We start from the raw sequence: 12,587 nt of genomic DNA, 5'->3' as shown, positions 1-12,587 counted from the left end.
TACATGTGTTTGTGGACGTAATTTCGGTCAGTGCAGTGATTTATATAATTTTTTTCGATAATTGCTAAGGAAGGAAGAGAAGGTAACGAAGGTAAAGAAAGCGATCACAATCGAAACGAAGAAGGAAATTGTGAGGAAATATGAGAGTGGTGATCATGTGACCGATCTCGCTAATATGTACAGCATGTCGAAATCCACTATCTCGACAATTTTACAAAGAAAAGATTTGTATAAGGAGGCTCCATCCAAACAATAACCACCTTCCATTTTATTCTCCTCCTCCTTCCTTCCTGCAGCCCAAAGATGTCAAATTAAATGGTGAGTACAGTATGAAATTGTTGTTTCTGGTAGGATAGGCACTTTTTCTAACTTTTTGGTTAGTACATTAGAAAAATTATAGGTGTTTTGGTAAATTATGCACATTACACAACCCTTTTTTATTATGAAAAGGTTAAGTAAGTGTTGCTGTGGGAGGTTCGGAACGCATTATGGGTATTTCCATTATTTCTTATGGGAAAAATAGTCTTTTCTTACAACCAACTTGAGTTACAACCAGCCCTCGCGAACGAGTTGAGTTCGTAAGTCAAGGATCCACTGTATTATATACCACAAGCAGTTTAAATTATGACTGTTTACCTTAAAAAAAAAAAAAAGTAACAAAAGTCATTTCAAATTTATTTTTTTCTATTTATATCTGACTGCATTCCACATAATCCTATCACTTAATTATTTTCCATTCTGTCATGGTACGTAAAACAGGAGACATCAGACAAGCATGTGCATTTCTTATTCCTCGTTACTGCACTATAGGGATTGTACTTCTGCATGCATATTCTTTGGTTTTAAGCTCTCGTGCACACAAGCCCTTCACTATGAACTTGCTGAAGTGAGTTGCTGGGCATGTCACGTTACACAACTGGTTCAAGGGAGGGTGTTGCTGGCTGCCTCTGATTCACTAAGATTATGTAAATGAATGCTACGACTTAAAATCACTGGAGAAGTCACATAATCTGACATGGCCTTTACTTGAATAATTTCAGTGGTATTGTTTGTTTTTTAAAAAGTATGTGAAGTCTTATTGTTCATCTTCTTATTGGCTTACCTCATAAATAGGATCTTTTGGCCTTCTGCTCTTTTTTAAGGATGTCCAATATAATATAAAGTGAGCTGTTGTGATGTGAGATTTTACATATAACTTGATGAATATTTTGTATATCTTTATTTGTAATTGAGGCAAAGCAATGTAATTTAGTGTTTACACAACCCCCCTTACTACAGGATTTGGGGGATGTCTTAAACCAGTTTGCCGAGTGTTTCTTTGCTAAAGTCATTTCTACCCCCAAAGCAAGTAGGCTAAGGTGTACTTTAACATATGGTTTGGGGGCAGGTGTTAAGATGTTCTATTCCCCCATTGGTCTGAGGTATGGCTGTTTGGAATTGGCTTGGATCAGAAGCTTTTAAGTACCATGATGTTTTATTGGCTCTAGGGGTTGGACAGAACATCTATAAATGTATGTGTTTAACCTCACAATCTCTCTCTTGCTAACCTGTGATGATGTAGAAGTATCTCTCTCTTACCAACCAACATCTGAAAGAAGCATCTCTCTTGCTAACCTGTGATGATGTAGAAGTATCTCTCTCTTACCAACCAACATCTGAAAGAAGCATCTCTCTTGCTAACCTGTGATGATGAAGACAACACAATGAAGAGCACAGCTCAGCAGCCATATTGAACAGACATTTAAGTAACTACAAGTCTGTGTGCCGCCTGAACTACATATCATCATTTAATCAGGTTGTATGGTGGCAAATATTCAAATATACTTTGCATTTTGTTATTATTTATTAATATTATCAGTAATACATTATTTTATGTGTAACTTAACTTCTGCTTGTCTTTTTACTACATCTAATTGTCTGAGGTTATAGATATAGAAGGGAAGGTGGGGATAAGTTATATACAATAATACCTTATAAACAGTGGTAAGTCTGTGAGATTAGGCTTTCTAAGGCTACATATTAATAATACAATAGGGGAAAGTAGAGCAATATATATTACTCTACCAAGACAAAACACGAGCTAAACAAATCTGATATTAAATGATCTATGATTAGTGCAACACTGTCCAATATACACTTTGGCAATGCAAGGTTAATATGTGAGTTGTCCTGTTATATAATAGGTTGATCTTAAATAATTATTCTGATACAGAAAAACCTCTAATATGAAAATGTGTAGCCAGATATTAACTCAAATTTAACAATAAAAAGCTGACAATTGTAGTTTTTATTTTTAATATAATAAACAGATCCATTCTTGTGACCAAGTGTTTTAGAAAATTCAATTTCTATAGAGTTAGGTGGATGAGAAGGCTTTCTCTGACCACCAAAGAGCTTACAGAGAAGCACTAACTTCTGCCAAGAACACCCATTATGGCAGAATAATAGAAAGTGGCCATGATAACCCAAGGGTTTTGTTCTCTGTAGTTAATAAACTACTTGAACCCGCATCTGGTCCAACTACCTCTTCTACTGAAGTCTGTGAGGAATTCCTCCACTTTTTCCGTAACAAAATTAAAGATCTAAATAATTCAACTAACATAAATATATCATCTGTTTATATCTCTCCTTGTTTTCCCACTCCATCCAGCTCCTTCTCTAAGTTCTCACCAGTCACTTCTGCGTTTGTTAATAACCTGCTTTGTAAGATGAGGCCGACTACTTGTGTACTGGACCCCATCCCCACCACACTACTTAAATCCTGCCTTCATGCCATAATCCCGACTGTTACAACAATAATAAACTCATCCCTTGACACTGGCTCCGTGCTGCTCACTTTTAAAATTGCTTCTGTAACACCAATGTTAAAAAAGTCTGGCCTTGATGCTGACAATCTTAACAATTTCCGGCCTATTTCCCACTTACCTTTCCTGTCAAAAGATCTTGAGCGTGTTGTAGCTTTCCAACTCACCAGTTACCTAACCTCTAATAATTTGATGGAACCCTTTCAGTCTGGTTTCAGGGCGCGGCACAGCTGTGAAACTGCTCTGCTACGGGTAACCAATGATTTGCTTATGGCAGCAGACTCTGGACAAACTAGCATATTAATTCTGTTAGACCTCAGTGCAGCATTTGACACTGTCAGACATGACATCCTACTGTCCAGAATGGAGAACATGCTGGGTATCTCTGGCACTGCCCTCCAGTGGTTCAAGTCCTATCTGACTGATAGGCAAGAGTTTGTTAGTCTTGGCAACAGCAGATCCAACTCCGTGCCAGTCACACAAGGAGTCCCTCAGGGCTCTGTCCTTGGTCCTCTGCTTTTCCGTATTTATATGCTTCCCCTTGGCCATATTATCCACAGTTATGGATTGGGTTATCATTTTTATGCAGATGATACTCAGCTCTACTTCAATGTTAAAAGTGGAACTTCATCAGAGCATTCTCAGCTCACAACCTGCCTTAGTGAAATTAAAACCTGGATGGAGCAGAACTCTTTAAAATTAAATTGCAATAAAACTGAACTCCTGCAAATTGGGACTAAAATGCAACTTAATAAAATGAGCTCCTTCCCAGTTCATCTTGGCAGTGATCTCATCAGACCTGCCTCTACTGTAAAAAATCTTGGTGTCATTTTTGATTCCTCCCTCACTTATTCCGCCCACATAAATCACATTAAGAAACTTTCTTACTTTCACCTCCGTAACATATCCCGTGTTCGCTCCTTCCTCTCCTTCTCTAATGCTGAGAAACTTGTCCATGCTTTTATCACATCCCGCATCAATTATTGTAATTCCCTACTGGCAGGTGCCCCTTCTAATCTTATATCACAGCTCCAGCTTATTCAAAACTCAGCTGCAAGAGTCCTTACTCGAACCAGCAGCAGCGAGCACATAACACCCATCCTGCTCCGTCTTCACTGGCTCCCTGTGTCCTACAGAATCAAATATAAAATCCTACTAATAACCTACAAAGCTTTAAATAACCTCGCACCAAACTACATCAGTGACCTCCTCCATCACTATGTGCCTGCCCGCCCACTAAGGTCCTCTGATTCTGGTAATCTTGTTGTGCCCCTCACTAATCTACACTCTATGGGTGACAGGGCCTTCAGCTGTATAGCGCCCAGACTCTGGAATGACCTACCAAAATTAATTAGATCAGCTGACTCCATGAATTCTTTTAAAAAACAACTCAAAACTCATCTGTTCAGGAAGGCTTTTAGCTCTACTTGACTTTATTACCTTTCTCTCAGTTTACTTCTCTGTCAAGATGCCAATGTAACCTGTATGTGTGTGCTAGATCATCAATTATGTTGTCTGTTTTTTTTTTTTCCAGAATCTACTGTCTTAATCTTCTTTATTTATTTATCTGGTTTGTACAATGCTATATACTGTATATTCTGCCGTTCTTTATTATATTCTGTAAGTGCCTTGAGCATGGGAAAGGCGCTATATAAATAAAATGTATTATTATTATTATTATTATAATAGACTCAAACTGTTAAAGAAGCTTCCTTATAGGTGAGATATTATCTTAATCTTTAATATATCACAGGATGCAGTCTTTCTTCTGTGGATTCATCCTATTACACCAAATTTAAATTTATCAATTTAAATGATCATATCCACCCTGTCACCAATTCCTCTGCTCACTCTCCTTCCATCCAGTAAAAAGTTTAGTTTTTATCAACATTAGGATTACCAGGTTTTAAAACTTATTTATGTGCAAGCTGAGGAAGGAATAAACCTTTAATTCTGACCCCAAAGACTCTTGCACTTAACACTTTTAAGTTGTTATATTTATGGCACTGATGTGCAATATTGTATATGTCAGATACATAATGACTGATAGGATATGCACATAAGTCTGTACACACGTACACATTTTAAAAGATTACAAACATCCTTTTCATTCAAAAAATCTAAACTATAAAATTTACTGAATTTTCAAGTGAATTCTAAGTTTCTAGTCCACCTCCTAACTTGGTATCATCTGCAAACATAACAAGCTGGTTAAATCTGCTGATGATACCAAGCTAGGTGGATTGTCAGATAACCTAGAATGAAATTTAATTTAGGTAAATGTAAACTATTACACATACGAAGTAAAAATGTTAGATTTGAATAAACAATGGGAGGGCTGAAACTTAAATGCTTCTCATAAGGTGTGCTTTCATGAGTTGCAGTGGACTCCTCACTATCACTTCGAGACAGAGCTCAGAAGCCATTAAGAAGGGTAACAGAATGTTAGGTTATATAGCACAAAGAACAAGTCCAAGGAGGTTATGGTCATACTGTGTACAGTTTTGGTCACCAAAAAAAGAACATAAGTGCTAGAACTACAAAAAAGAGACATAAGTGCTAGAAAAAGTCAGAAGAAGAGTGACTAGGCTGATTCTAGAACTGCAGGGGACAAGTTAGGAGGAAACAACCAAACAGCCAAGCCTTTTCAGTTTAAACAAAAGCAGATTAAGAGGTAATAACAGTGAAGTGTTTAAAATTATGAAAGGTGTTAGTATGGTGGATCGAGATTTCCTTTAAAATAAGTTCACCAAGAACACAGTGACACAGTTGAAAACTTGTTAAGAGTGAATTTCACAAAAAAATTAGATAGTTTTTCTTTACAGAGAACCACAGACACATGGAATAACTTAACAAGTAGTGTGGTAAAGAGTAGGACTTTAGGGACTTCATGACTTAATGTTATTTTGGATGATTTCAGTCGATAGGACTAGTGAGCTTTGTTGGGCTGAATGACATGATCTTATGTAAAATTTTCCAATATTCTAATAAACGCACTACTTATTATTGATCTATGGCAGACTGTGCAGTGTGAAAAAGAAACATTCTACAACCACCAGACATTACAAAAACAGCCCTTGTAAAGTTAAATACAACCATATTAATTGAGCTTAATACTTATGAAATGCCTTTAAGAAAACACTATCAAGTCTCTTTTGGTACGGTTTGATTTCATACCCAAGGTATCTTCTTGCATGTTCATTTTTGTGTCCAACCATGAGGTAATAGCATCCTACAGCAAACCATGACACCTAAGGGGAAAAAATAAAAATAAATAAAAAAAATCCCTCATGAGACAGTAATCCTATAAATGAAAACCAAAACACGTTAAATGTGTTTGGTCAACTTGCCAATGAGACAGTACAGTGATGTTTAATATATACTTTTACTTCAAATTAATTAGATGTCTCAGCTTAGGAAAAAAGTAAACCACTTTACGGAACACCAGATCTTTAGATTTAAGATTTAAAAAATATCTGAAGCCTGAAAATGTACACTAACTGTTGTGGAACAACTAAATTTGGATTTTTTGCCCACCAAGTTAATGCATAGTGTTGTTAGGCTTTAAGCATGTAAATTGCTGGCTAGGCATGAAAGAATGCCCATGTATGCAGTCATTAAGAAAGAATTAAAGCAGATTTCACTCAGAATAACTATTTGACATATTTTCATTTTTTACATTATAAACTTAGAGAAGGTAAATGATTTGCATAATCAGCATGTCAGGGGCAATATCGTAATATCTCTACACTGACATAATTCAGTAAAAACACACACTGACTCACAAATTGTTCTAAAGATTAAATAATTTAGCACTGGGAATATGCAAACCTGTTTATTTAAACAGAGTCACAGCCTACCCCAGCAAAAATCTGAATAGGTTGCTAAATGAGAGTAGAAAAAAAATGTTTGAATTAATTTTTTGCATTGCTTTTTGGCTTAACCAATGTATATGAAACATGCCTACTGAAATGAAAAAGGACACACTTGGTATGAAGAGATACCCCCAATAGTCAGAAGCCTAATTCGTTACTTGAGTTAATGGAGTTCGCCTTTGGCTTGACTGGTTAACAAAGTTGCTTTCCCCAGTCTGAATGAGTTGCCCAAGTTTGCATCCTAGGAGCTCAGCAGGGAATGCTGCCTGAGCAAAAAGTTATATATACCGTCATCTGAAGACAATGTATAAGCCAATAACTGGGAAGCCAGATATCTCTTAGACTGTGAATGCATAGTAATCTTTTTAATACATTTAACATACATCATTTTCTTACTAGCTTAATTTATACAGTATATTCAAAACTCTAAGTTGCTTCACTTATGCATCTATTTAAATAAAGCAGCAAGATCAACAAAGGCAAGGATGTCAACTACAGATGCTCCAACCTATCGGCCACCAATCTAAATTAGCCGTTTATCATTATAAAAAACTCATCGGAGATGGGTAAAAAATGGCCAATCACAATAAACTTTTTTCAGCATCTGCTTTTCAAGCTTTATGGTAATGTAGCTGTAGTACTCTTTTACACAAGGTAATGTAGTTCTTGTAGTGCACATCTTTATTTATTTTGTGAACTTTGTATAAACAGGGAGGAGCAAGGCAGGCTTTAGCAGAAAGAGAGAAAGAGAAGGCTAGATTATTAGCCTTAACATTAAAGTAAAGTAATAACCTGAGAAAAAGAAATTTGAGGAGTCATCCTGAGCAATTTGACAAATGGCAAAGAAAACTATTAGACTTGTAAAGCATTTTGCTCTTGTATCTTCTTGATTTTAGGAAAAGGTGAAACGTTTGTGGTTTTATTGATAAGTTTGTACTATGTTTATTATTTGTATAAATATAGTAAATGTATATTTTAACAGCAATAACAAAAAATAAAAACACTAGTACAAATAATGATTAAAAATAATTCAAAACAAGTGCTTGTGTATTTACATTTAAGCAGTGTTTAACTGCCAATAAAGTAACTGAATCACTGTGTGAGAATATAAATTATATAGTTAGACAAATGGCAAAAAGTATTTTTTAATTAAGATTTCTTGCAGTTAAGTACATCACTGTGTACATAACAGAAAAAAATTAAACAATATGAAAGTTTGTAATTATCAGAGGCATCTTATTTTCTTTTTTGTCATTTGTATTTTGGATAAATATTTTCTGTACATATTTTATTAGTTAAAGTATTATTTTAAGGTAATTTTGTTTACTTAGTATTTATGTGGTCACAATAAGCTTACAGATTTTCAATTTGTCATTAAAAAACATGTAACCCCCTATTGATCATAGTTTAATTATATAAATACGGAAGTTAAAACATCGAACTTCAAATTTAAAAAAAAATTCTGAATTTACCAATTCAGTATCATGAAATTGGTGATTAGTATCGGCCCTAAAAAAACCTGATGTGTGAATCCATAATACTAACTTAATAACTGGACTATTTCACAACTCCTGTACCTATTCTGAAAAGGGCTCTGCAAAGTACTCTAGAAGTAAGTTTAAAGAAAATAACTTGTGCAGAATAGAGGACACAGTTTTGGATTATTTTCCTATAAGAATCTCACTAACTCTTAAAAGTTCAAATGTTTAATACATATAAAAATCTAATATTGCAAAGAAAAAAAAAATTCAAAAAATAATATAAAAAAAAAAACTTGGTTGCACAATTGTTAAACTTTAAATTGACCTGGTCAAGTGGGCAACACAATGGGCTAGCTAACCGGTCCAGGGCTGTTTCCTGTCTTTCCCCCAAAATAGACTCTTGCCCCCACAACCTGAATCAGATTATGTAGGATTTAGAAAGTTTTTTCATGTTCATATATGAAATAAAAGCAACAGAAACAAAGGTTTTATGATGGAAAGTCTAGCCTACATCTTAACTTTACTAAAAAGTTAAGGAAAAAGGAAGCACATATAAATACGTGTAATGGTGCAGAAGTAGTTTTACTTGTTTTACCACACACACATTTCTTAGATTTTAACAAGCATACCATTCCTAACAATTCAAGACTTAAAATGTAATCTATACTAATAAAAGGCAAAGTCCTGACTGACTGACTGACTGATTCACTCATCACTAATTCTCCAACTTCCCGTGTAGGTAGAAGGCTGAAATTTGGCAGGCGCATTCCTTACAGCTTACTTACAAAAGTTAGGTGGGTTTCATTTCGAAATTCTACGCGTAATGGTCATAACTGGAACCTGTTTTTTGTCCATATACTCTAATGGAGGAGGCGGAGTCACGTATCACGTCATCACGTATTACGCCTCCTACATGATCACGTGAAGTGAAAACAAGGAAGAGATTTACAGCACGAGTCAAACGCGGGAACGAAGGTAAATGACGTTAATTGTTGAGTGTCTTTTAATACTGTGTAAGCATACATATTAACGGATGTGCAATTAAACGTGTGCATTTACAGGGTGATTTCTCAGGCTTAAAAGCTCACCTTTTATTAAAAAGGTAAATGCTGTTTTCATTCTGAAGGGCACAAACCACGTTAGATTTCATGCTCAAGAGTAAGCTCAGCACACAGCTTGGTCATATTACAACCGGAAGGGTGAACTGACAATATGGTATACAAAGAGATCCTTAAGAAATAATTATTGATTCATTTTCCCTCAGTTTAAAAAGGTTTACTTTTCTCCTTAAAAAAATTTTAAAGCGGTACTTCGCCGCTGCAAAGCGCGGGTATTTTGATATATATCAAAATATATCGCGTCATCACGCCTCCCATGTAAGCACGTGAACTGCCCCGCTGCCATTTGCAATGCCATTTTCGCGAGATACAAGTTTAATGACAAGACACGAGGTATAAACGACAGTTTGGATCACTTTGGGACAGAGTTAAAATTGCTGTGGGCAGAAACTTTTAACTGCCGGATCTTAGCTAACATTAAATAAACCCGAGGACATCGCAACATCACACAAGACAGCGGCTCACGTGAAGTGACTGAACGCAGCAGGAGTGATCACTTCAATGAATCAAACCTATTCAAAAAACACATTTCACAATTGATAAGGTACGAAAACGATAGATAGATAGATAGATAGATAGATAGATAGATAGATAGATAGATAGATAGATAGATAGATAGATAGATAGATAGATAGATAGATAGATAGATAGATAGATAGATAGATAGATAGATAGATAGATAGATAGATAGATAGATAGATAGATAGATAGATAGATAAACTTTATTAATCCCAATGGGAAATTCACAATATGAAACCGATTGTGGATTTCCGTACAGCCACTGAAACTTTGTGACGGCACGAGACTTCAGGTGACGTGTCTGCAAAAGAACCTCATTCAGGCAAGTATTTTTACTGGCGGTGGCTCAGGGGAGAGAGTTTTTATTCCTCGCATCCCCGTTATACCCTCTGATCTCCAATTTCAATTCAAACGCCTCCAATTTACACTAAGGCTCTGCTTAGCAATGACAATTAATAAGTCTCCGTTGTTGAGTGTCTTTTAATACTGTGTAAGCATAGACATTAACACGTGCAATTAAACGTGTGCATTTACGGGGTGATTTCACAGGCTTAAAAGCTCGCCTTTTATTAAAAAGGTGAATGCAAACTGTTTTCATTCTGAAGGGCACAAACCACGTTAGATTTCATGCTCAAGAGTAAGCTCAGCACACATCTTGGTCATATTAGAACCGGAAGGGCGAACTGACAACATGGTATACAAAGAGATCCTTAAGAAATAATTATTGATTCATTTTCCCTCAGTTTAAAAAGGTTTACTTTTCTTCTTAATAAAAATTTTAAAGCAGTACTTCGCCACTGCGAAGCACGGGTATTTTGATATATATCAAAATATATCGCGTCATCACGCCTCCCATGTAAGCACGTGAACTGACCCGCTGCCGTTTGCAATGCCATTTTCGCGAGATACAAGTTTAATGAGAAGACACGAGGTTTAAACGACAGTTTGGATCACTTTGTGACTGAGTTAAAATTGCTGTAGCAAGAAATTTTTAACTGCCAGGTCTTAGCTAACATTAAATAAACCCGTGGACATCGCAACATCACACAAGAGAGCGGTTCACGTGAAGTGACTGAACGCACCAGCAGTGATCACTTCCATGAATCAAACCTATTCAAAAACACATTACCTAACTGCTAACGTGCGAAAACAATATGAAACCGATTGTGGATTTGCGTTCAGCCACTGAAACTTTGTGACGGCATGAGACTTCTGGTCACGTGTCTGCAAAAGAACCTCATTCAGGCAACAATTTTTACTGGCGGTGGCTCAGGGGACAGAGTTTTTATTCCTCGCATCCCCGTTTACCCTCTGATCTCCCATTTCAATTCAAACACCTCCAATTTCCACTAAGGCTCTGCTTCGCAATGACAATTAATAAGTCTCAGGGACAGACCCTACAAAAGGTTGACATTCATTTGATATATATATATATATATATATATATATATATATATATATACACAGTGGTGTGAAAAACTATTTGCCCCCTTCCTGATTTCTTATTCTTTTGCATGTTTGTCACACAAAATGTTTCTGATCATCAAACACATTTAACCATTAGTCAAATATAACACAAGTAAACACAAAATGCAGTTTTTAAATGATGGTTTTTATTATTTAGGGAGAAAAAAAATCCAAACCTACATGGCCCTGTGTGAAAAAGTAATTGCCCCCTTGTTAAAAAATAACCTAACTGTGGTGTATCACACCTGAGTTCAATTTCCGTAGCCACCCCCAGGCCTGATTACTGCCACACCTGTTTCAATCAAGAAATCACTTAAATAGGAGCTGCCTGACACAGAGAAGTAGACCAAAAGCACCTCAAAAGCTAGACATCATGCCAAGATCCAAAGAAATTCAGGAACAAATGAGAACAGAAGTAATTGAGATCTATCAGTCTGGTAAAGGTTATAAAGCCATTTCTAAAGCTTTGGGACTCCAGCGAACCACAGTGAGAGCCATTATCCACAAATGGCAAAAACATGGAACAGTGGTGAACCTTCCCAGGAGTGGCCGACCAACCAAAATTACCCCAAGAGCGCAGAGACGACTCATCCGAGAGATCACAAAAGACCCCAGGACAACGTCTAAAGAACTGCAGGCCTCACTTGCCTCAATTAAGGTCAGTGTTCACGACTCCACCATAAGAAAGAGACTGGGCAAAAACGGCCTCCATGGCAGATTTCCAAGACGCAAACCACTGTTAAGCAAAAAGAACATTAGGGCTTGTCTCAATTTTGCTAAGAAACATCTCAATGATTGCCAAGACTTTTGGGAAAATACCTTGTGGACTGATGAGACAAAAGTTGAACTTTTTGGAAGGCAAATGTCCCGTTACATCTGGCGTAAAAGGAACACAGCATTTCAGAAAAAGAACATCATACCAACAGTAAAATATGGTGGTGGTAGTGTGATGGTCTGGGGTTGTTTTGCTGCTTCAGGACCTGGAAGGCTTGCTGTGATAGATGGAACCATGAATTCTACTGTCTACCAAAAAATCCTGAAGGAGAATGTCCGGCCATCTGTTCGTCAACTCAAGCTGAAGCGATCTTGGGTGCTGCAACAGGACAATGACCCAAAACACACCAGCAAATCCACCTCTGAATGGCTGAAGAAAAACAAAATGAAGACTTTGGAGTGGCCTAGTCAAAGTCCTGACCTGAATCCAATTGAGATGCTATGGCATGACCTTAAGAAGGCGGTTCATGCTAGAAAACCCTCAAATAAAGCTGAATTACAACAATTTTGCAAAGATGAGTGGGCCAAAATTCCTCCAGAGCGCTGTAA

General features: G+C 36.6%; 1 protein-coding gene across 1 annotated transcript in view; it reads right to left on the bottom strand.

The window, feature by feature from the left end:
• The window catches only part of cdc16 (cell division cycle 16 homolog (S. cerevisiae)), a 113,244-nt gene that overhangs the window by 35,972 nt on the left and 64,685 nt on the right, over positions 1-12,587 (bottom strand). The window contains exon 11 of the mRNA XM_028799977.2: positions 5,982-6,055. Coding sequence (XP_028655810.1) covers positions 5,982-6,055 — 74 coding nt within the window. The remainder of the gene's footprint in view (positions 1-5,981; positions 6,056-12,587) is intronic.

The sequence above is a fragment of the Erpetoichthys calabaricus genome, chromosome 4 (assembly GCF_900747795.2).
Source record: "Erpetoichthys calabaricus chromosome 4, fErpCal1.3, whole genome shotgun sequence".
Lineage (NCBI taxonomy): Eukaryota > Metazoa > Chordata > Cladistia > Polypteriformes > Polypteridae > Erpetoichthys > Erpetoichthys calabaricus.
This window is presented reverse-complemented; position numbering and strand designations above follow the sequence as displayed.